General features: G+C 37.1%; 1 protein-coding gene across 2 annotated transcripts in view; it reads left to right on the forward strand.

Moving 5' to 3' along the window:
* The window catches only part of ASB3 (ankyrin repeat and SOCS box containing 3), a gene marked incomplete at its 3' end in the record, with an annotated part of 68,909 nt that extends 42,961 nt beyond the window's left edge, over nucleotides 1-25,948 (forward strand). The window contains 3 exon segments of one of the 2 annotated variants that reach the window (XM_072409693.1): nucleotides 8,332-8,509; nucleotides 10,492-10,689; nucleotides 25,703-25,948. In XM_072409693.1, the coding sequence (XP_072265794.1) occupies nucleotides 8,332-8,509; nucleotides 10,492-10,689; nucleotides 25,703-25,948 (622 nt within the window). 2 annotated transcript variants of the gene reach the window in all.
* Nucleotides 25,949-26,788: the final 840 nt, after the last annotated feature.

Here is a 26,788-nt window from a genome sequence, read left to right on the forward strand (position 1 = left end):
AATGACACAGGAGGAGGAGAGGACCCTGCCCCGAAGAGCTTACAATCTGGGAGATGTGGGAAGTATCACAAAATAGTAGGGTTACGTCATCCTAACCCAGCCAACCAAGAATGCAAAGATTAGGGATCTCGAAAAGAGAAGAAGATGGTGGGGCCCATGATGGAACAAGGACTTGTAAGTGTATTTTGAAAACTGCAATTAGGCAGGTATGTTTTTTTTTTTATTGCAGAAGGGATATCCCCTGCAATAAAGGACCTATCTGGTTGCAGTTTTTAGGAGTTTGCATTTAGTTTTGCTTTTTATGGTCTAGTAGTCAGATGTAAAAAACAAATTCATGCAGCTGTTTTCATGGTTACATCCTAATTGTGTGTTATTTTTTTTTTTTCAAATCAATTTGTGTGAGTACTTGAATTTGATACTTAAAACATATTTCAGTATTTTGCATCATTAGTTCTGCAGTGCAATGTGCCTTTCTCATAGGTAGAGGAACCAGAGTGAGAGATGTCTACTTCTTCTTTTTTCTATGTCCATTCACAGGCTGGGGGAGGAACGAGACCTGTAATTGCTCCTTAAATACAGCACAAAAAAATAGGGGAGTCCTGTGTGGCTGAACTGTGTAAATCTTATATTTGAATCTTTGTTTACATAGACAGAAACACAAAACCTCTGGAAGGTAAAAAAGTTCCATATTTGCCTTTGATTGGTATCTTTAGCTATTTGAATAGATTTCGCTTTCAAATAATCTGTATTGGTAAAATATCCAATGCATTTTTAATTCTCAAGCAAGGCATTGTTCTTTAGCATTATGTTGGGTAAGGACATACTGTCTAGTAACAGTGCATGTCTGAGATGTTTTTGTAACCAGACATAGCTCTTTAGAATGTTCCCCCCACCATGAATATTTCAGGTGCTGGTATGCATAATTAATGATCTTCTTCTTCCACGCAAATGGCTTGCTTGTTTTCACAGCTGCTAGCTACTTGCTCTATTTATTTTTTATGGCTTGCATTAAATATAGTCGCCATTTTTGGCATTATGTTTAAATTAAATATTTTAAATAATTATTTTTACATTTATATAATGCATGTATAATGTTGAGACCCACAATTTTAGTTCACCATATAGAACCTTTGATGTTGAAGAAAGCAATTATTAGATTCAAGGAGTGAGCCCCAAGAATTATTTGGTTGTCAGTTATATAAAGTTATATTCAAATTTAAAAAAAAAAATAGTTTAGGTATTTACCAATTTATTGCAATGATTTTTCTCAAACGTTTCATTAAATTTATACCTGCTTCGGTTCCCCAGATATATACATAGGGCATGCAAGAGCATTTGATAAAAGTTGATAATGGGGAGGGAGAATTATTATTATTCTGAGTGTGATAGTAAGAAACACAAGTCCTTCTCATCAGCCATCCTATTTAGATCTACAACAATTTTCACAAATATCTCACCAAATATGACTCGGGTCAGGGGTGCCTGCATTTTTAGCTCTCTGTACAATTCTGAGAAAATAGTAAACAATTAGTAAGGAGATAAGCAGTCTAAGAAAAAAGTGACACCTGGTAGCCCTTCCACCAAACTTACCTAACTCTACCTATTACATCAAGCCCCCATCTCCATGGCAAAACACTGGATCATAACTTAAAAAAATAGAAATTAATGGGTAAAGACATTAATACATTTCCCGTCCTAGCATGATAGCTGTCATAGAGGACGAGTACTGTTACCCTAGGGCAGGAAGCATGTTAAGACAACAGAACACCCTCCCTTGTCTTATCTTCATAAGATGGGATTCTACAGAATTGAACTGAGCAGGACTGATTATGGATGGAACTGATAAATGAAGCAAGAAAAGCTATGAGCTCACTGGATTTTAGGCAGCAGATGCTGGTGAAGACTTAGTGGGATACAGGTGGATTCTGGCAAGCATTTTGGATTTATACAAACAGATTTTGGCAAAGAATTACCTTGATACAGGCTGCTGCTGGCAGACTTAGATGCTACAGTACATCTTAAACTGCACCCAGCAGAAGTATCTATCTGCTGGCATAGCCCTGGCTGCTGGCCTGTAGATCATGGCTCAAGGAATCCTTGGAACCATTCTACTAGTAGATGAGTAGGTAGGAACTAATTTCTGCATAACAGGTAGATTTAATGTCTATTTTTTCATGTGAATCTTTTATGTATACATTTACCAAAAAACTAAATGTGTTTTCTGACATTTGCATGGTTGCTGTGTTTACTAGTTGTTAGTAGCTTAGGCTGGGTCTACATGGACGTTTTTTAAAAATGCATGTAAACGTTCCTTTTGCGTTTATATGCATTCTTATGCGTATTTATTAGCGTTTTAAAGCTTGCTTTTAAAATGCTGGAAAACGCCTATACCGCGTTTTCTCATGTTTTTTTTCCGGTTTACTGCATTTTGAACTCATTTGCATATTAAGTGCTCAAAAAGTAATGGAAGCGTTTACCCGTGTTTACACACATTTTTGGGCGTTTTCCAGTGTTAACCCAGCATTTTAATTTCATACACGTGCCTCAAGAAAACGTACTGGTGTAGATTAACCCATTGTAATGCATGGGGATCTCAAACAAGGGCTTTAAAAGCCTCAGGTAAACACTGGGGAAACAGTCCATGTAGACTAAGCCTCACTGAATAACTGTTGCCTGGAATTAATGCAATATTACAGTATCACAGTATATACATTTTAGACATTTTCTATGCAAGGTTTTGAAAACATTTTATAGTAATGATTTATGATTACAGCAGGCACTGTTAGTCAAAGATGCTTTCAGGGGTACATCAATGAAATTCCTTTTGGTAAATTCGTCTATATGTAAAATTATTGACATAAATACATATTTATGTGAACACCCTTGAACAAAATAAAAGGTTTTTCAGAATGTTTTAAGTCATTTCTTGTAAATATCTTTCTAATAAACATTTCTAACACCACTTAATGCTTTCAAATAATGGATTACCTGAATCTCTACATGTAACACATTATGCTTAAACTAATATTTCAATGTCATGTTTCTTTAAAGCTTCATTTATGAGCATGAGTTATAACACTGCCACGTGTAAAACTTATTACCCCTGAATAAAGATTAAAATGGAACCATAAGGACACTGAATTGTTTTGAATATTGTCCACACAGAAGCCATGTTTTCCAATCCTGGGAAAAACTCCCATTTTTCTAAACCAGATGGCCTGTATAATTAACAATTGGGCAGTACATGGAGGGCACACAGCCCTGCGTGAAAGCCAAACCTCTGTTCTTCATAAACACTTTGGCATTTTGTGCACAAGTGAACATTCACAGCCTTACTCTGTTGACACAAAAAATTGCTATGTATTTTATTGATCAGCATTGTTGAAACGATGTGGCTGCCTTCCAGGTGCACATTACTATTATTTCTAGGCTAAAAGCAAATGAAGATAAGACTGAATAGCTGAGAGACTGGAAACAAGGCCAGATTAAGGGGCTTATTTGGTAACTAGGATATTTGCATACAGATAGTTACATAGTAAGGCTGCGTATACACGTGCAATGTCGTTGGAAACAAACGATCTATGAAAGATCGTTCAATAATTTTTATCAAAAAAAGTGCATGAGTGGTCAACGATGCCAACGAACGACGAATCTCGCTGGAAACAAACGACCGTTCTGGCGGATCTGATTGGGCGATGATCTATTGTGTGTACGATCGTGATCATGGATTGTTCTGTGATACACTTTCTCCTGTACATGTTACTTCCTGCATTGTTTGTTTCAAACGAACGTTCCTAGTGTGTACATTATTGGTGGATTATATTTGAATGATTGTATCGTTACAGCATGTACAGAATTGTGCAGAATACGATCATTCAAAATAATCGGGAATAATTGTGGATCGTTCGTTTTCAAACGGTAATTATTGCACGTGTGTACCTAGCCTTAGTCAGATTGAAAAAAGACATAAATCCATCAAGTTCAACCACTAGGGAAAAAACATATCACAGATAATAGAATATCAAATTTGCATCAGGGCGCTTAGAATGTATAGTTTGTTTGAGTTCCCTGTTCCTTGGAAATAGAATAACTTTGCATCATCGTAAGCCCAGGTGCAGGATTTAAGCAACAGCCTGGTTTTCTCCAGAGCCTTTGATCTGAGGATGTTGCGCTGCACACGGTTGTCAGGTTGTGGTCCTTTGGCACACCATGGTGGGCAGAACAATGCGTGGTACCAAATCAGCAGACAAGAGAAGGGCAAAGAAGGCCGGGGTCAAGGCAAGCAGCAAACAAGCAAGGTCAGAAACAAAGCCAGGGGTCAAATACCAGAAATAGACACCGGTTACATGGGCATCACCGAAGACACAAGGGAGTTTAAAACGGGTGGGGGGACATATGTGTGTAGTAAAGTCTGCACACAGTAAAGTCTGCACTGGGGGTCTTGTCAGTGAGGTCTGCACTGGGGGTCTTGTCAGTGGTCTGTCAGTGAGGTCTGCACTGGGGGTCTGTCAGTAATTTCTGCCACTAAGTGGTCCTTAAATGAGGTCTGCACTGTGGGTTTGCCACTGAGGTCCACACTAGGGATCTGATGTTGAAGTCTGTACTAGGGTTATGCCACCAATCCCTCTATCATTGAGGTCTGCACTAAGGTTCTGTCTCTGAGGGCTCCATCATTAGAGTCTGCACTGGAGTCTGTTACTTAGGGGGTCTGTCACTGAGATCTGAACTGGGGTTCTGTTACTGAAAATCTGTTAGTGGGAGGTTTGTCAGGCCTGAACTGTGTGTCTATTACTAAGGTCTGCACTGATGAACTATAGCAGATTTGTTGAGTAGGCCCTGCCCATAGACTCAGACTTTACAGCTTTAAACCATTCCCAATATTAAGGGAGCCATGCCATCTCTTATCATAGCTGTCCCTCTTTACTAAATTTGGGAGATATGAATCTCGTTGATGGCTTTTTCAAATTGGTTTCGCTGTTTGAACAAATGTGATACCATGCATTATTTTGAAGAGCGCTCCAATATTGACGTTAAGAGTGTGCCTTTAAAAGGCAACATCAATATGTAGATTTGATATCAACGCGGTAAACTACTCGTTGGCTTCTCAGTGATGCAGATTCCAGTGGCAAAATTTTCATACATAATTTAGGTTGCAAGTCCAAGCAATGGCCATAGCAAAGATCCCAAATCCTTTATGTATTGTATAGTGATTTAATATAGGAAGTAGTACAGTGAATTAATGGAGATATCTGTTCACCATAGTCCAGGAAAACCTGGGGCTAGCATGTGACAAATATGAACAGCAGCCACATGGGTGGCCTTAGCCTTTAAATAGATTTAGCTGAACAATTTCAGAGGGATAGCAGTTGTGTGATATTTCTAAATAGATATTTCCTAAAGCTTTGAATTGGGAGCTGCTACTTATTTATGTAATACAGGCCCTTCTAATAGTAAGATATGCTAACTATTCATATGTCAGCCTGGATATTTCAGTAAAATGCATCATTTCACTCCAGCACTTATCACAGCCGCTAATATTTGAATGCAAGCAGCATAATTCAATCTCTGTAGGTTTGCATTAGCTTCTGCCAGTGCAAGCTTGCTTGTGAAACTCCTTTCAATCATACTTGTAGTCATACCTCTCCACATATGCTGTGCTTGCTGGGTTTGCTTAGATCATCCATCATTTATCAGGAGATTAAAAAGAGCTGATTTTTCCACATTGAAATGCTGCTGTGTTCACCGCGTTTGTTCTGGATGCTGCCAGTGGTTTGATGTGGCTAAATCCTTGTTATTACCTGTTTATTGTGCACCAGCAACTTTTATAAATAAAGATAATAGATAGTGAAAGATAAATCTTTTTATTCTCTAGTTCTTGGGCTGATGACACAAAAGCACACACTGTGCCAGGGATAACATGAGGTACCAGTATGTGGTATATACATGCCTGTAGGCCTTTTTTATGTAATGGTAGATTTTCAGCAGCATAGAATGTCACCCCTGCTGGAGTTGTGCAGTCTCATTTATTTGAACTGAATGTGTAATCCTGTGTACAATGCTATTTTTAATACTACATGGATATTTATTACACTAAATGATCACCGGTTTAAGGAAATTACATGGTGACAGTTAAATGTTGCATGGAGGAGTATTTGTGACTTTAAAGGCACAGTAGACCTAATTGGCCATTTGGCTTTTATTGAAAAGCGCACAAAGATAAAATGACCAAATAGTGAGACTTTTAAGGCCTAAGTACAAATGTTTTAAATAATTTTCACAATTGTATTGCATAAACATGTATTTATTCATTATATTTAAAAAGCAAAGTGTTTAAAAAACAAGAACATTTACAATATTGTCACATCAATGCCAGTCTCCTTTATGAATACTCATTGCCAATATATTCAAAATTTGCGTTTTGCGAAACTTAGTCCGCTTCTTCAGGAAACAGGAGATCTGTTTCTGAATTTATAACATAGATCAAATTATTTAATTCACAGAAAACTCCAATTTGCTAACCAATCTTTACCATTCTGTGTGAGAAGGGCTCTGTCCTGTCTATTAGCAAACACCTGGGATGTAAATGTAGGTTTTAATCCTTATGGTTTGTACATGACTTGGAGTTAGTTAGGCCTTCAAAAACCCACTTTTCGGTCATTTTATCTATGTGCAATTTTGTGTATTTAAGGGATGTGGCCATGTTGATGCAAATAACCAGGTGGTAAGTATATTAGTTTTGTTTTTATTGAAAAAGGTTTGCTTCATGTAAAATGAATACAGGTGAGGTGGATATATACAATATCACACAAATAACAAATCTGATTGGTTATGGCAACCCCAGATATTTACTCTAATTTCAATTAAGTCAATAGTGTGTTTAGGAACCCCTAAATTTGGGGATGAAGCTGTTAGTAATCTCTTTTTAATTATAAAAGTGATGAACGGATGCATTAGGTATCTGTTCTCAAGATTTTTTTCCTTTTTGTCTGCCAATAATACACTTTCTGTTTTTGGGGTGACAAGGCTCACTCATTGTACTGTATTTTTGGAAAATGTAAGTGTCACCAAAGGTTATACTCCTGATTTAAACTACAAACCTTATTCCTGACCTTCATGTGCAGCTCTGTGTACCATCTCGGCATAACTAAGTGGCGGGGATGAATGAACTCACATTCACATGTGCTGCAATTAGGTCATTCCGGCTCGGCCAATCAAGATGACCGTAGATCCCAAACCCAGAAAGATGTCAATGCTGCTGTAGGGGCTGGGGGAAATGCATTTCATTCTGCTTTAGGTCAGAAATGTGGTGCAGTAAAATGCTCCTTGATCTGTTTTGCTCTATGCTACAGCACTGTGTGATATTTTAACTTAATGGGAAATCTCTGAGCCTTCTTTGGGGGGTCTGCTTTTTTTATTAAATTTTTTTATCGGGACTAGGCGTTGGTGGCAGAAGGGAGGTAGGTCCATGTGTCTATCAGCAAGATGATAAGACCCTTTTGTTATGGCCTAATGGCAGAGGGCAATTGTCCCTAATTTCAATACAAACACATCATAATATAAAATGACATTACAACTCATTACAACGCATAATGATTTAGGAACATTGAACATATGTGCAGTGTTTTAGGGCGTCTGATAATCCATTACTAATGGACAACTAGATCAGTAGAGCACAAAGTTGGCAGTGAATCTGTACTGTGTACTGTCCCTTAAATCGTTGTCACCAAGATCAGCTTCCTCATCTGAAGATTTACCTTCAGCTTATCTGGTGACAACTCTAAGGGCTCTATTTATAAATCAGGGCATCTGACATCCCCTCAAACATTCCCTCATGGGAATCAAATACTGCCAATAAAATACATGGACCTGGAAGATTCCCACAAAGGAATGTTTGTGGGAATATCTGCTTCCCTGTTTTATAAATAGAGCCCTAAATATTACCTGCTATTTTTAATTGAAAAAAGTACAAAATATAGCAGAACCACTGAAAAGCTAGAAAGTGCTTTTTCAGTGATAAGAGAAAGAAAGGATGGTATCCTTACTTTGTGTAAGTTGGAGATTCCATAGCAATTAACAAACAGTATATATTTGTGAAGAAAACCTGCATTTAATTTTGCTGGCCCTTTAATTAACCTCTTTGATTGGTATGTATTCTCAGTCTGTGCCATTTAGCAAGTAAACTAATGCAAATCTGCTTTAACTTAGAAAAAAAAATAGATGTTGCCATATGCTTAGTGTGGCTGCCTCATTAAAACAGCAATATTTGTTCATCGAGCTAATTTTCCAAAGATTTGCAAATGCCTTTCTATTAAAAGCTCTATTATGTGTCAGGTGCTGATGTCAACTGCCAAGCCAAGGACAAGGCAACTCCATTATTCATCGCCGCTCAGGAAGGCCATGAGAAATGCACAGAGCTGTTACTGAGCAAGGGAGCTGATCCAAACCTCTACTGCAATGACGAAGCCTGGCAGCTGCCAATACACGCAGCTGCACAAATGGGCCGCAGCAAGTAAGTTGTCTGATATTTGGGTTTAATTAAAGAGTTTAGCAATCACACAAGGTAATTAGAAATTTTGATTGTTTCCTGTAAAACTAATTTCTACTACATTCTGGCTAAATATTTTTTAATAGAGTTGAATCATTCGGGGTGTTGTAATGGGCACATGTGTTGCACCATGTTAATAGGTATTTAATGATAGAAGGATTTTAATTTTTGGCAACGAGATCTACAAAATACATTTAGATCACAGATGAGACAGACCCGGGTAAAATAGGAGATACTATAACGAAAGGGTATTTAATATTCTATGTCTAAAAAAATAAGAGCAAGAAAAAATGATTGTGCTTGTATTATCATTTTTTTTTGTTTTACAAGGAGGAGTTTATGAAGGAGGATGCTGTAAAGTTTTTAATCATATAGAAATTCTGCATTACCTCTTTGTTGTGTATATGTTAAAGCTGAACTCTAGCATGTATTTTTTTTAAATGACAGTAAAAATGCTGTAATTGACTTGATATGGGCCCCTTGTAGTCCCTGGCCCCCTTGTAGTACCCTTACTATACTGAGAAAATATGGGGGGTGTTAATGCTGGCTTTTTTTTAAATGATAGTTCCCAGCTAATATGCTAGTATGTAGATTTTATGACTTTCTAAGCCAGTGATATATAACCAGTTGAAAAAAAAATTGCACCAACCTCCCTGCACCACAAATCATATTTCCAGAGGGCCATGGTATAGGGTGACTCCCATAGAGGAAACAATAACTCTATATAAACGTTTATCATATCTATTTGGCTAAATGCATGCATGCAATGTTATGTGTAAATATAACACTTCTAGGTAGTTATACCCTCTCACAAGGATTACAGTATTCCCCTTGACATTACTGTTTTTTTTAATTTTATTTTAACCAAAGCAATTTGCATGTTTTGTTAGGGTATCATCCAGGGTTCATCCAGAAACTACTTTGGACACTAAAATGCATGCCTATTGATGGCACACTCTTGTAAATCTTGTGAAAGTGTCTAGCGCAGATCGGTCTCTGCTTCACTTTCTCACCTGGCGACCTGGTACCATGTTTCATTGTTGCAGTCTGATGTCTAGGAGATAGGAGATTGAAAAAATGCTTCCTCCTACCTGTAGCTGAATGATGGATTTATCTCACCTTAGGCAGATTCAGAGGACTGGAGATTAAGGAATAAATAATATAAATAAATAATACTATTTATCTACTGCTAATTTATATATATTAGGATATGTTGGGAATTTATTCATACATACTAATTACTAAAATGTTCACTTTAACAAGTAATGCAATAAGTAAAAATTAAAAAAGTAACCAGATAATAGTCCTAAGAAAGTGAAAAAATATAGTATGATACAAAATTATCTCAAAGGCATACTTAGTAAAGAAAAATAGACTTTCATTTCTTTTAAGCTGAATTGCAGTAGTGATAGTAGGAGATGTATAAAAAAGTTTTATGAATATACACATTTAAAAGAAAACTATACTATTTTCATTTTTAAACATGTAAGTTGCTTTTAATGAACTTATATAGATCAACTAACTTTTGGTAATGCACCCTATTATCCTGTACTATATTGCACCCTATTACTATGTATAGTCTTTAGATTTTTTTTTTTTAATTTTTTTACTCTATGAATTACCTGCTAGATAAAATATTTTTTTTGTTAAATTAAATAGAATATTAATGCCTATGGTTTTACAATTGGAGGTCCAATCTACTCATATAGGTTAATTTGTTAGGTGTCCCCTATCACATGGCCATATATTATAGATTGGAAATGACATTTTTCTTCCTTATGATTTGCAGCAGTATGGTGTCTAGGCCCATAGGGCCTAGGGAGTTTCATTTTACAAGACCTAACCTGCTTATTAGAGGGCCAGGATGCTTACATTCCAAATTAAACTAAACCATAGGACTATTGAATGACAATCATTGCAGTTTGTTTCTGAACATGTGATTGCAGGATTCTTGACATGCTGATAACAGTGACTGATCGTGTTTGTGACACTGGGAAAAATCAGGTCAGTCCGGTGTACTCTGCAGTCTATGGAGGACACAAGGAATGCCTGGAGATGTTACTGGCTCGAGGTTACAGCCCAGAAGCTCAGGAGAGCCCAATGTTTGAATGTAAATCACCAATGTGTATGGCTATTCAAAAAGGGTATGTTCCTTTTTTTTGTCTGTATTTAAAAAAAAAAATACTTTACGTAAAACAAATGATGCATTTAAACTATCCATTCCTTACCGAATGTATATTAGCTCCAACTAGTAGCTATGGGATTCATTGATTGGTAACATCTTTCCCAAAAGTCCTCTGTGCACCAGAGAGTACTGTGCAGTAGCAAACTATAGGATTTTACGGGCCACTTTCCAGTTGTCTTATGATTTTTGGGGGAGCTACTACAGGTGCAGCCAACACACAGATGTTTGGAATAATCTGTTGCCAAAGCAATGTAAATATGCATCTCAGTTTAGGTAAGGGAAGGGGCAAAAAAAGAATAGGAAAACCTTTTTTTGAAGTCCAATTATCTATTATAAAAGTACATTTTGTTACCCACCTGAATAACTTTCTAAATTCTAATGCATGCCAGGAACACGCCTCAGCATTTTCACTAACTTGACTAATTAACATGTGTTTCAGGCTTCATGGTATCTTGGTGTCTGATTTATGAAAATAAAACAGGGTGCTTTCACAAACTTTAACACCTCCTGTCATGTTCTTATCATTGTTTCCTACCATTGCATGTACAGTATGACTGTGTTGCAATTTGAAAAAGGATTATTCAGAAGGATAACCAATGACAAAATAAATGTTTTATTGTTTAAGTCTGGAAGATTAGTGATGTCTTATGGGTTTTAATGTGATAATAAATCTTTAGCCACCCAAAGTGAACTCAAGTTTCCTTTTGAAAAATACAAGGGGTTATTGCAGAAAGGGACAAGCTATATCCCTTCTGTAATAACCATTTTCACCTGCCTATTTGCTGCCTAGCTGTCAAATTTTGCTGAGCTGCACATGCATGTGAGTTACATAATTCCTTCTTGGTCAGTCAAGATGGCGGAAGATCAAAAGGAGGAAAAGGAAAAGAAAAAATTTGATGACGCGATAAAATGCAGATAGGTGAGTGTCATGGGTTTAGCTTCACTTTAGGGGAAAGTAAACCACCAGTTGTTAATAAAAGTGGGGTTTGTAGACCACATATGCTTAACATGGTTACTTGACATAGATCCCCAAGAACAACATGACTAACAACCATTATAAGATAAGTGTAGAGGCAGGAAGTGGGAGCACTGACGTACACCACAAGTGAGGTGGTCGGTACCAGATTGGAATCTTTTCAGGAGAGTTGAACCGTGGTATGTATACTGAAGATTAATGCTCACAACCTAGATGAGAAGTCAAAGTTGCTCAGGTGCAGGGGGTTCCCAGGTATGGACTCATGAGGGACTTTTGGAAGCCACAGATTGGCACACACTGCAATGTTTAAAACCTATACGTCTGTTTTTTTTTTTTTACTGTTGCATTAAACAATGTTCTACACTATGCTGGTGCTCCTGGGCTTCAATTGATGGATTCAATTTTCCAGCAAATTCTTACAACAGCCTCTAAAACCCTTTGCTTTAATTTAGCTTTGGTTGATACGCTGGCCATCCTGCCTGAAATTTTGCCCAACTTTGCACCTCTCTTTTATTTATTTATTTTTTTTAGTGTATTATTGAAAATAGAACTGCTTTCATTTCCCTTTTCTATCTATCTGGAGTTCAGCTTTAAGGTTTAATTTAAAACTAAATCCTTTTAGCCAGTCAGATGTCCACTTTCATTTGGTTGTGAACTGAAGATTACTTTCGATTGGGTGCTTTAATTTCGTCTCATTGTACACAGCTCTTTATTTTGGTAAATATATCCATAGAACAATGTCATCATGTAGATATAAAACTAGCTGTACTGTTTAAAATTATCCTTAGTCAGCTGCAAAGTTCTAGAACAATACATACTTTGAACCGAAAACAAGAATATATTATTTTGCTGGGAACACTATCATCAATACACTCACTGGGCCTCAAAAGTGATAAATGATCTGCCTAAATATTCCTCTGGGAAACTTGACTGTTGAGCAGACTTGTAAAACATAATTGCATTCAAGTTTCTACTCTTTCCAATAGCAGTTATCAGCCTCCTCTGTCTCTGGAACTTGACATGATTCTATAATTGAATGAAGCCAGTGCTAAATTGACACTTTTTTTAAAACCGTTGCATCATAAAGCCAGAGATTCAGCATTCACCAGTAAGAAAGGAATTTGCACGTGATTACCCACTCACCCCTTTTTTTGTGCTTCTTTCACGTCAGGGGATTTCACTTTTCATTTGGTAGCCTGACAGCTACCTGACATTCTTCTCTTTGGTAAAGTTATAAATAGGGACAGAATCAAGAAGCAAGCATGTTTAGGGGGAAATAGAATTGCAGAACAAACCTAATATTGAGCCTTATGCTGTCTCTGGTAATATAAAAGTAGTTAACAGCAGTTAACAACTACATGACCAAGGATTTTTTAAACCTTTTACCTAAATAATCTGGTAAAATGTGTTTAAAATCTGGTAAAAGTGTGCAGAATACACCTATCTCTCCGTTTCTCTTGTCATAAAGCAGGTTGCCAGAATAACATGACAAAGGATTTTTTTTAAATATTGCTTTGTTAGTTTATTTCTGTTCAATGTCCTGAAGACAAGAATGTGCATAGTACTGGCAGAAGTTTATAGGACGATGATATACACCTAATGGCTGCCTTGGTTAGAGTACTGAATACTGAATATCAGAGCTTTATTACAATGCTTCCTGTAAGAAAAATACTTGTTAGCTGATTTTTTTATTTATTTATGGCCAGGGTCTTTAGGCTCAACGTACATGAGTAGTGGCTTCTAGTGCTTATTAAAAGAAGGTTTTTCTTCTAGGTACATTCACTGCATTTTTAGCATGTGCAGAACTATTACATGTATATTTTCGACCAGGACAGAAAAAATATTTTGCAGATAACTTCTCTGTACTGAACCATTTGGAGAACTCATGGGATACAGATAACTTATGAAACTTCTGTAAGCTGTAGGAATCATCAACCAAGCACAACAATTCGCTGTCTTTTCTACTTTTTTTTAACACAGGGGAATCCTTAAAATAATTCTTAAGTCTTCAGAGAACCTCATCAATAATTACTAAAGCCACAACTCGCATTATATTAGCATTGTGGTGAGTGGGAAGAATGTCATCCTTACAAATGGCAAAAAAGATTGTTAGTGTCAGTTAAACTGATCTGAGAGGCACAAATTGCTCATTGCTTAAGGAATTCCTAGCAATCTCTGGAGGAACCACAGGGTTCCATGGAACCCTGGTTTAGAAACACTGCACTAGAGAATCTCTATTTCTTCTTTACAAAGAACTACTAACTCTAGTTAGAGTAACAATACAAGGTACCAACAAGGAGGGACAGGTCCATTTCTGTTATTTTTTGTGATGTTCCATCATGTTTGCCAAAATATTTGAATGAAGCTTCACTGTTTCACAGTTTTCCTATCATACCATATACAGACTGTGTATGTTCGCACAGGAGCATATAAACTTTTTTCAGTAATCTCTAAGAAAGGGTAGTTTCCTATTTCAGGCCCAAAACATTATGGAACATTTTTTATTCCAAACATTCCAAAGCAAAAAGTAAGCATAGGTCTAAAGCTTCCTGTCATACACTTTTAGGTTTCCATTTTGCCCGAAGATCTCCTTTGGTTCACATTTATTTTGATCCCTTTCTATCGCTTTTCTTGTAGGTTGGGGAGCATTCATTAAAGTGTGAGCAAAATATATTCCACCCAGATAACTCCACTTTGCTTAAAAGTGTGTACAAGCACTGGCCTGAGATTTTTCCTTTCCTAATGACAGCATTTGCATTATAGCTAACCTATTACAGTTAATGTTTCTGTGGTCAGGCTGTGGATGATTTGAAATTGCTCTAGGCAGGAACTCATCCAAGTCCTTGGGTGCACATGTGAACACGTACGCCTGGATAATAGCCAGCGTATTGTCTGGCAGGTCCCTCATAAATTATGCATGAAGCTTGCAATGAAGCACTGCTTAAGGTTTATTGTATAGCGTTTTACAGTGTATCAACTGGAGCATATCTCCTAAAATCCCTGTACATCATTAGCTTGTTTTGTTTTGTCTACAGCAAATGACTTCATAAACATAGGTGAGTGGGATATCCTCTTCAGTGTTCATTGTTTTCCTTTTCCAATATGTGCTGTCAACACAAGCCCTAAAAGAAGCGTTGGCTGCCAAATAAGGACAATATATATTTTTTCTAATTGACATAGCGCTATAATTAATTTTCTAAATCTAAAGGTCTCCTAAAGTATGTTTTAAGTCAAAGGCTTTTTAAACATTTTTGAAAAAACATGAAATAATGAATGTCCCTATAAGATTTATTGCAATCTGTGTCCCATTATGGATTTCCCTTTGCTTCCTGTTCTGAGTAAAGAAGAGGAAGTGGGAGAATTTTTTTTTAGGTGAATAACATCCTATCTTAGACAATGTGATTAGACTGTCCTTGTTGGAAGATATCCTACCCTTGTCCTAGTCAGGTAGAGAAATAAATCTCAGTATTGAGAGCACAGGCAGAATTAAAGATTAAAGAACTAAAAAATGTTATATATAAACATTGTTGTTTCCTAAAGTATTAGCAAAGTTATTTAGTTTTTAAACAGGGTCCATAGCAGAAGATGTAAATATTGCCTGGTCCATAGGAGGTGTTCAAGTATCAGAATGTTGAAAGGCAACAGTTCAACCCACTTGATCTTGAAGTAAACTTTGTCCTTGATCCATCTATCTTTCCTCTGGAGAAGTTGTACAGCAGAATATACCATTGAGATGTATATGGTTACTGTTTATCTTAAGAATTAAATGTAATCCATCCACCCTGCAAGACGGCATAGCTGTGACATCAAGTCCACTTTTCTCAATTGCGGCTCAGGGATAGGTATTAGTCTTTAATATGCTTCAGATCTATCAAAAGATGCCTGCTTGGTGTTTATTATAATTTTTTTTTCTTCTAAAGATGTCACAGTCTGTGTTGTTCCCCTGCAAGTAGCTACAGAGTGGGGCTTCCCAAACTTGTTAAACCTCTGTAAAGAATTCACAACTCCCTTGCAGGGAGTAGATAACCCACGGCTGCTGGAGAGACAGACTTTTCTACTTAGCCTGGTGGTTCTTTAAAAAAGCAAGACATGTTTAAATATAGCCGATTTAAGGTTTATTATAGCCGATTTAAGGTTTAGGGTTTTAAAGGAGAACTTTACTTTCAAACATTGAACTTAGGGTACCCATTTTTCCTTTTCCCAGAGTAATACCTACCAAAACTCTATTGGCCACAGCTTGTTCTTGTTTACTTTGAGTGGCACCTATGCTGTACAGCTCCCTGGACTTCTTGTAACATACCCCTCTACCCACGCCATTGAAGTCTATGAGGTTTTACTGTGCTCACCTCACAGGATGTAAGCAATAGGATGAACCTGCACCCACCTGGATCTTTGCGAGTTTGTCTTTAAAGTGTTAGGTTGGTTTTCTTAGATAAGTGGAAGGGGCAAAAAAAAAAACTGTACTTTGATCAGAATATACAGTTATCCCTAATGCCCAGTTGACATTTTAGATTAGTTAAGCTGCGCTTAACTAGTTTAGTATATCAATAAAAATTATGTTAAAAGTTTTTTTGTTCATTTTTGCTGGAAAGCAGCCAATTGCTGAAAAAAACTGTCCCTATCAGCATCCTGAAGAAGCAGTGTTCCCTCTGCATAGTTCCAGCACACCACTTGCTGAGTCAATAACGCAAAGCTTTAAAATCAACAAACCTCCTTCTTGCTAATTACAGATCGTTAGCTTTGGCTTGGCACAGAAGAAGCCTGAGTTATATAAGTAAACACTGCTTCCATGCACGCTGGCAAGGGGCAGACTTTTCTTTTTTTTTTTATACTAAGACTGGGGCTGTATTTTATGCAAAACGAACTATATTAATTTGCATACCTTTCGTTTTTTGTGCACTTAGATTATTTTTAGCTAATTTAAACGGAAAGGATTGAAATGTTTTATGTGAATAGAAACCTGGACTGAATTTTTTTTTGTATTAATTTATATGAAGCCTAATTTTTAAATGGTGCTTCATTTATACCAAGACATCTTTGCTCTCTATAAAAAAACTAAATTGCAGCATTAAATGAGAGGAACCAGGCAAAAGCTTCTGATTCTCACAAAGTACTTGCCAGACAGTTGGGGTATATTGTACCAACAGCTCAATACACTCATATGATTAGCTAACTATTCACTTTGCTGCACGCTCAATCAACAGGCATGTGAATGATAACAAACATAAAATCTTCCTATTATTTCTCACAGGGAGATTTTAGCATACTGGCAGAGCTTTGGGATCAATGCAAGGTCTTTATATTTTCACACTCCAATCGAAAAAAACATAATGCTATAAATATAAAAAAAATATCACCCAAGTGAATGTAAGAGATTGTGGCATGCTTGGCAGTGCAGATCATGATGATGGACAGATTTATCCTCTGTGCTTTAGATATCATTGAAATATCTGTCCTATAAGTCTACAAATAATGAGACCTTCTTTTGCTACTTATGGTGTCTCTATACAGAGTCATAGTTACTGAACAGTCTTCTTCACAGGCTTCTTCTGCAATTGTCTGACTGCATAAGGGCATAAAATTTTGCAGCACTCAAGAGCCAACGGTGAGACGTTGATTGGACAGGTTGGGAAATCATCAGATGATTACTGGTGTGCACTGGCAACTTATCAGATGGGAAGATGAGGTCATGTGTACTTGATGGGCTGTCAAATGGATGTGCTTGTTGGGTGTAAAAACAATTATTTTAGGTCTGATCATTTCTCAGGAAAGAATCAGAAGTTTTGTGTATGACTAAGATTGGGATTCTGCTTCAGCTGTTGAAAAGCAGAAAGAAGACAACTTGCACACAGTCGTAGTGGCAGCTAGGGCGACTGGAATCACATTTTTATTTGAGTAAATAAAACCTAAGATTGTTATTCCATTATGGAAATGCTAATGACCCCGTTGAGTGACCTGATTAAAAATAAAAAGTTTACCTTTACCCAGAAGATGTTTTATAGAATCTTACATCTTTTAACAGGTACACAAAACAAAAAATAGTAATTTGTGGTAAATGTAAAATGGAGTTAAAAAATTACAATCCGACAGGTCCTTTATTGAAGAAGAGACAGATAATGTCCATTCGGCAAAAAAGGAACCTTACCTGCCTGATTGTAATTTTTTTTTAATTCCACTCACCTGTCCGTCTTCTGTCACAGATGTCACAGTCTTCTTCCTTCTTCTCTTTTTTATTTTGATCTTTGTCCATCTTGATTGGCAGGGCTGGGATAATGTTATATTAAACAGGTGCAGAGGAAGCTGTTCTTCACCGGGTATCACGGCCTCTGATGCTGAACTACTCATGAAGAGGACAGTTATCAGGCAGGTTAAAATGCATATTGCAGAAGGGATATCACCTTTCCCTGTCTGCAATAAAGCCCTGCCTGAACCCAGATTTTAAAAGTGGACTTTAAGTTCAGCTTTAAATATTTGTCTTCGAAATCACAATTGGAACTATTTCCTTACATGAAATGAAGTGCACTCCATAGAACAAGCCTGCACCTTATATAAAAAAAAAAATGAAAGCATCTATCAGAGACCTCAACGATGGATTTTTTTTTTTTTTTTTTTTTTATAGATTCTGTGTGTGGTCCCAGTTGATGACAACAAGTCTAATACCCTAAATTAGACAGTACTATTTTGTAAACAACAGAAATGCCTAAGGAAACATTTCTCAATTCCATATGATACAAGATTAATACAAGAAAATCTAAGATTTCTTCTTAGAGGGCCAGTTCATGCAAAACTGAGATTTCAAGCTTTGACACATGGTGGAGAGTCCAGTCACCTAACAACCTCTTACATTGATTCTGTGGGCTTTATTGTTTTTGAGTTTCTGGGTCAGTTTATATTCATGGCCATTATAAATAGTTCCTGTGCCTCCTTTTGGAGTCTTTGTTTATTTTTTTTTTGTTTCAATCCTTTTTTATTGAGTATAAATAACAGAACAGAACATAGAAAATGGCACATACGTAAACACGGGGGCTCTCGGCCCTCTATTGCAATAACACATATTACAATAAGTGACATTTTACATTAACATATCAATACTTGAGATAAAATGGGGTCAACCACAGGGAAAAAACATAAGGGGGGTGTGAGGAAAACACAAAAGGGGAACACCCCATGTCAATCAGTTTTTATTGCCTGAGTGAAAAAACATGTCTTTGTTTATTTTATATTATGGAGAATATAGATTGAACGTGCAAAGATGAACGGGAACTCTCCAGCACACAGGAACCGAGCCATTATCTATAGCATGGGAATTTCAATGTTGTAGTGTTCCAGTGCATAGGAAGCTGGAGGCTAACTCATATTACCACATTTGCCCTGTAACTAAAATGTAAGTTTGGATAGCACTGTCCCACTGTCATGGTTAGTGAACAGGAAAATTACTGAAACCTAAAAAAAAAAGTACTGACATACAAAACTTAAAAAAAAAAATAATGGATTTGTTTTTAAGCATTTCAAGCTGCATGTTATCCAGATCTTATTTGGTGTTTTATTTGTCATTTATTGTAAAAATAAATGTTATGTATCAATAACCCACACTGGGGCAGTTCTTAGGATAGCTTTAGCTGAAAAATCAGATTAGTTAGGACTCATTTGTTCAGCATTTGTCACTGCGTATCATTGTTCTTGTTTGTTTTCTTTGTCATTAGGTATGATTGCTGAATTCTATCGACTGCTAGTGGCCGCTTTCTCCGCTGCTCTTTGTTATTTAGGGCAGAGAATAGTGTGAACTGAATAACAAACACCAGAGCCAGACTCTGAGCCGGAATATATTGTCATTCTACGTGAGATCTCGCTGGTTGCATGTAACTGAGGCTCACTGCTACTGACTAATTAGACACAGCAAATCTTAATAGGATGTTGTGACCCTTAATAGAGTCGGAGATGTAGCTTTAGGTCAGCTCTGTCGCCAAGTGTGACCTGACTATTTGACAATTAAATTAGAATTCTGCTAAGCACTATTTACACGTAGGCAAATCTCAGGAAAAAACGCATTTCTTTCTGGCAAAAAATGGGGTTCGTATGCCTGCAACAAGCATCCATAGGTAAAAGAAATAAAATAGTAGCTGGGTTTGGCAGTTATTTTTCTTTGTGGTTGCTGAGGACAGGAATACACTCAGCATTATTCTTAAAGAGAACGAATATTTTTCTGTTCAGAGCCACAATGGGATCGGCTTGAAATACTCCTTTCACTTTGTCCATTTGGGGTGGACAGATTCCCTAAATATCTCTTTTCCCCCATCATTTATCCTTGATGGTTTCCCACAATAATGTGTTCACCTGCTGGAGCTCTCTGGATAGCAGGCTGCTTGGCAAACTTCCTACCATAATGCAGTGCTAGGTGCCAGAGCAGCTAGTTGGCAGCCCTGATTACTGCCACAATGGTGGGGAATGGTCATTTTTCCTGTGTGGGCTTTAACACAAATCTTAAATAGGGGTTTACAGTGTTGGGGCTGTAAAGAGAACCTAATACTTTACCTTATAAGAACAGAGTGTTACGTTTAATTACAATAATCTCTTGGTTTTAACTATTCCGCTTTTCTATACTATTACACATATACTGCATAACATAGTGTATAATAATATATATATATATATATATATATATATATATATATATATATATATATATATACATAGACTCTGCCTAATACATATGCAATATTTGCTTTCTGTTTTTATTGCCTAGCTCAGTCTCCTATCTCTCTACATGTTTATCAGACAGGCTGTCTTTCTTTAGGTCAGAGGAGGGAGGTTTTTTTTCATGGCAGAAAGTGGTATTTTGTACTCAAAAAATAACATAAAATAATAATAGTGTAGTTTGCTAATGCTGACATGTGCCCTATTATCTTGTGTGAAGTAGACATTTTTCATGATCAGTCAACTTTAAAGTATGATGGTCACAGACAATTAATTGTTTTTAGACTGACTGGTTTTAGATGCTCGCTTGTCTGCATAATAGCAGTTCTGCTAGCTTTATAAAACCTAGACAGAATGATCAGTAGATCATATGTAGAGATCTGAGTCTTAATGTGAGAATCTATAGAACAGTTTTTTTTTTAGAACAGAGTTCTTTTTTAATTCTTTATTTATTCCATTTAGAACTGCTATATTTAGAAGAGAGCAAAAGAAACAAAAATATACAGGTGAAAAGTACAAGCAACGTGACACTGCTGTAACATTGCATAGTAAATGTAAGATTAGTGTGTTTATATATTTTATATATAATATTATATTAATATATATTATTTTTTTGGGGGTGTATAAAGCCTAATTCTAGCTTTTAGTTAAAAAAAACATTTTTAACTGTATAGTTAATTTTAACTTATACATAACATTGTTCCCTGCAAAAAGTCAACTCTGTTTGCTCCTTGTCCACGTTGTATTAGAACCAACATCATTCAGCCTACTACCTGTAATGTTTGAGCGTCATGGACCCCATGAGTGCTTCTTCGAGTGCTTCATTATGGTTCCCAGTACTCACAATGCAGGGCTGCATGAAATGTTTCTGGCCTTAACACTTTACATTGAGGATGCTCTATCAATGACAACATAAACAAAAAAAAAAAGAGAAAGAAGTGGACCCTGGATGAATACACATTTCTGAAATGTGTAAATGGTTAGGGGGGGTTATGACTGGCAGACCAACTAAGATGGAGTTGGGTTTTAATTGTATGGGATTTTTCAGCCACTTAGATACTTTTTAGGATAGTTTATGGTCTTTATGGTATTTTTAATGATACTGTGGGCTTTGAGAACTACATAAAAGGTAAACTTTGTGGTACTCTTTTCTCTATTATACATCTTGTTAATCCTTAAAATTGAATGCTTTAATGTCTCAAGATGGGCAAACAGTAAGTTTTGCTAAAGTTTTTGCAGCACCTGGTATGCACCTGCACCTGTTATGAGACAGGTTTGTTGTAATGTTCCTTTTTTCCAGCAGCACATACCCCCTTTCCCACCATTCAGTTCTGCTAAAGACCTTACCCATGAGACGATACTGGTATTATTATTACTGGCCCATAGAAGTCATGTGCATTGACCTCCAGAGTCAGATGTATACAGCACAGAGTATGAGCACATACAAAACATTTTTGCTTTAAGTGAAAAAGTACATCCAGACTCCTGGGGAAGGAAGCAGAAAATACTTTTCTGTTAATAATTATAAATAAAAGTAAATAGTTTATGCAGAAAACTGCAAGAAAAGTTTGTAAAACTTAGTTTCGCCTTGAGGCCGCATCCTTCATATCCAGTCATTTCATATGCTTAATGCCATTATACCGATAGTAATTGTTTAAGAGGAACTAAACTGAAAAGTGCCCCAAAAAAAAATACACGTACCTTTAATCCCGCAGGGCAGTCCGATCCATCCGGGGGTGTCTTGCATCAGGTCTCGCATCGTCCCGGCATCCGTCCCGGAGCCGGCGCTCCAGATGCTGCCATCTTCTCTTCTTCTTGGTTCTTCATTCTACGTCACCCTATCAACGCGCGAGATTGGGTGACGTAGGATGGAAATAAAACTTGCGGATCTCACTGCGCATGCGTGAGAATGGCAAATTTTTCTCTTTGCACCAAAAGGCTCCTTCAGGCCTCCTCCAGGCATCTTGGGCATGCGCAGAAGGAGCACTCAAGAGCTACTGGGATGTGTGATGTAGGTATCCCGGGAGGCTTTGCGCTCCAAATCATTCTTAGAATTAGGGGGCAGTGCTGCACCCTTTTTTTTTTAATTTCTGAGTTTAGGTACGCTTTAAGGCCCAATCATATTCTCAAACAACATTTCGTTTAAACTTTATACTCATATTTAGTTGTTATTAATGCCACCTCCACAAATACCCAGAAGCATTTGTGCAGATCTCTTCTCCTCATTACATTTCCATATCCTATCTGACAATATCGATAAACAAAGATATGTTTGTGTTTCTGTGTATGCAAAGAGTACAATCAGAGATAATTGCACAAACCAACAAACAACATCTCCATGTTCTTATATTCTTAATTTCTTAAGTGATCTGGAGTACATATATTATAGACAGTGCTGTGCTCAATGCTCAACACAATCTTCATCACGAGAATGAGCATATACATTAGAAGGCAAATAGAAGCATAGGGGGATGAGTCCCACCGATACCATACAGGTATATATGCACCACTGTCATCCAGCCAAACAGCTCAGCCTTGAAGCTCCAATAGGTCATTATGTCATGAGTTATCTATACCAGAGAAAAAAACAAAACAAGGTAGCATCCAGGGAGCAAGGTCAGGCAAGTCCACATGTTGTTAGATCTTCCTTACAGAGTTATTATTATTATTATTAATATTAATAAACAGGATTTATATATGTACATTTAATAGGGGTTTCAAATGACAGACAAATACACACAGTGACACAGGAGGAAGGGGAGACCCAGCCCAGAAGAGCTTACAATGAGGTGGGAGAAGTAACACACAATAGGAGGGGGGATATGAAATTTTGAGAGGTAATGAGAGTTTTAAAAGACAGAAGAAGACAGGTAGGCAAGTTTGAAAAGATGGGTTTTGAGTGCTCTTTTAAAGTAGCGGAAAGTAGTAGCAAGCCGAATAGGATGAGGAAGACCATTCCAGAGAGTTGGGGTAACTCTAGAAAAGTCTTGGAGTCTTCAAGTGATGAGATTATCATGGAGGAAGTCATTAGTAGGGTATTGGAGGAGGGTCAGGTCAGAAAGGTAAGTGGGACAAGAACTGTGGAGAGATTTGAATGCAATGCACAGGAGCTTGAATTTGATTCTAAGGTGAAATGGAAGCCAGTGAAGAGAACTACAAAAAGAGGCAACAGAAGAGGAGCGGTGGGAAGGATGGATAAGTGAAGAGAAAGATAGTAGGGAAATGGAAACCACTGACAATGCTAATTTTAGGAGTGTTAAAACAACTTAAAACAGTTCTTGGTGCACACAAACACACTAGGCTCTTTGTGCCACTGTCTGTATTCGTCTGTCATTTGCAACCCCTATTTAATGTACAGCGCTGTATAATATGTTGGCGCTATAAAAATCCTGTTTATTATTATTATTAATAATAATAATAATAATAATAATAATAATATGGATTTCATAAAAACAGTTTACTGTTAGACAAATGTTTTCAATAGTAAACCAGATTCATTCCAGGTTTGCTGGATCACCCAGGGTCTCCCATGATAGTCTATCCTGCTTAGTCTGGGAAGGCTGTTAACCTCCTGTTGGGAGAGCATCTGGCCGACTACTCCGTGCTGTGTGCCATCGCAATATAAAACACTGTTTGTTCTGTCTGGAGTTGTCATTTGCAGCAGCCACTGCTTCCCTTTAGCTGTGAAGCCTGATGGATTATTTATGGCATCCCCAGCATCCATTGTTAGACTGCGCACAGCTGAAGGGGATTCTAGAGGCTGATCAGCTCCTGACTCTGCTCTGCCCTGCACTGCTACTGGCTGCTGGGACTTTCTTTCCAGTTTCCCGAGGCTGAGCGGGGGCTCAGGTGAAGACTGCGGCGTTAGATTGGGCACCTGCTGTCTGAAGAATACTGCCACTGACCAGGTCCTTACACCTCCATTCTTTATATGTAGACACTCCCCTATTTACGCATCATATTCAACTTTCTTTATTTTTTTTATTTTAAGATATCGTAACGTGGTTCCCCAGATTCCCTAGTTGAAGAGATGTGGCCTTTCAAGTTAATACATCCAGTTAATCATGTGCATTGAAGTGTTAAAGCTTTGGTTTGGGGAAGGGAATTTAGTTTGGTAAACTTTAAGCTTTGGGGGCTTTACTGGTCAAGGTATTTAGTTTAGGGGTTCAAGAATCCAGGATTGGTCAGTCAAGTCTTAAGTGTTAGAAGCTTAAAAGGTTAAGGGGTGGTTAAGGAAAGATTTGATATGTTCTCTATTTTTCATATTTGTTTTGTTTTTTTTATTTTTTTGTAATATATTTGTATATTTGTTTTAGAATGACAGGATTCAGTGCCATCAGAGAATCCACCTATTGCTTTGTCTTTTGAAATGTTATGTTGTAATCTTTTTCCCAGTTAATGTATGTGCAATACAGTTTCTGATATCAGGTGACTCTACCTTAAAACGTGATTGAGGTTATGACTAATTATGAATTTGAATCTGCATATTAGAAATGCATTTCACACTGCATATTTTCTGATTGGATACAACAGTGTTTCTGTGTTAAGAAATTTAGACTTGAGCTCTTGGTTTAGTTTCCATTAAGTACACTAGAGCCATGGTATTGGTATGTTCTACTTGTATGTGTTTTCTCCTTGAGGGATATGTTTTTTTCCCACATCTCAGAACCATACTGCTAGGTTAATTGGCCTACAACTTAGCAGGTCATTGTGTTTATGTATAACTGTTGTCAGCGTGGGACACTAAGGGGTCTATTTATAAAAGCAGTTAATCTGACATTCAGCGAACATTCTGTGTTGGGAAAATAATTCCAAGTGCGTATCTTTTTAAATGGCAATAATTGATTCTTCACCAGAAAATGTTAATGAAAGACAGACTCTCTGCTTTACATAGACCTCTAAATGTAAGCATCTTTGATGCAATCATCATTTATGATTTAAATATTCTATTACTGCAATATGCACATGCAATATAAATATGGTATATAAAAAATAAAATTATCCTTTTTTGGTCAATCTGTAGGTAATAATGATCACAAAAGAAAACCACCCATATCAGATCATTCAGTTCATTAAAAAGCAGATTTAATTTTCTATGCCCTAGTAAACAGTAAACTGCCCATAAACTTCTCCTTAAAGAGGATTTGGTCTAAAATGTTGGGATCTGGTCTGCCATCACATCTCTGTAAATTTCCCATGGAAACATCTTTTTAATTTCTAAAATAATTATAGAAATATATATGTTTTTATTTTTGTTCAGATGTTTTCCTTTAAAAAAAAAAAAATTTCTTTTGATTTTCAGGCACTCTAATATGGCACCGCTGCTCCTCAAATATGGGCTGAAGCTGTCAAGCTTATATTTACAGAATTGTTTAGAATACAACAATTTTCCTTTATTCCGCTACTTTCTGAGCCAGCACTGCCCATTGCCCTCTGGGGACGAACTTGATGCATTTAAACAGCAGTCATCTAAAAGCCATCACAAAGAATGGCTGCCTTACTTGCTACTGGCCGGGCTCGATGCTGCATATTTGTTGGACGCCACATGGTAAGAACTGTTATATTTTTCCTCTTGTACTAGCTTCATTTTAACACTGTGGAGTCTTTTCTTGTCTTTTGTGTGTAACCAGCAAGCAGGTAAGGTTCTGTTGTTCATTTGACTTGGGTCATGTAGGGCAGAAATTAGGAACACAGTAATTTATTTTTTTATAGGTCTTGAGTCTTGACTTTTTGAGTTTAAATGCACTTAGAAGCCCCCAGAACAAATGTCTTTCTTTATACCTATTGGCTAGGCTCAATTATGCACATGTGTTGGATGCAGATGATGAGATGTGTTATATTTTGCACATACAAACTTGATTTTAGAAAAGCCATCCCTATTTTAGGTGAAAATGATATTTAATTCAGCTGGACTTACTAATATTAATTTTTTTTTCTATGATTGATCCAAGTAAATTCTGAGGTATGTTACTGTTAACAGTCATTTGAACCAAGAAAGCTACTTGGATGACCAGCAACAAGTTCTGCTGATTGTGTCTATAACCTACAGTATACCATGACCTGGATGAAACAAATTCACAGACACATTCTTATGTAAAATGTTGTTGCAGGAATGCTTCTATAAATGTGTGAAATGTGTCTTTGTTTAACCACCTTGCCGTTAAGCCCGACCTTCGTTCGGGCACAAAAAAATTGCAAGGATGGTTAACCCCGAGATTTTTCCCATCCTTACTTACCTGGTCCCCCTGTGCTCATCCAGCGTCGTTTTCGTATTCCAGTCCTCCGTCCAGCGTCGTCCGTCGATCTCCCTCTCCAGCGTCGGGTGCCAGCAGGACCGGTAACATGCCGGCTGGCATCTTGTGTTCCGCCGGCCGGCATCTTGTGTTCC

The sequence above is a fragment of the Pyxicephalus adspersus genome, chromosome 4 (assembly GCF_032062135.1).
Source record: "Pyxicephalus adspersus chromosome 4, UCB_Pads_2.0, whole genome shotgun sequence".
In the NCBI taxonomy this organism is placed as follows: Eukaryota; Metazoa; Chordata; class Amphibia; order Anura; family Pyxicephalidae; genus Pyxicephalus; species Pyxicephalus adspersus.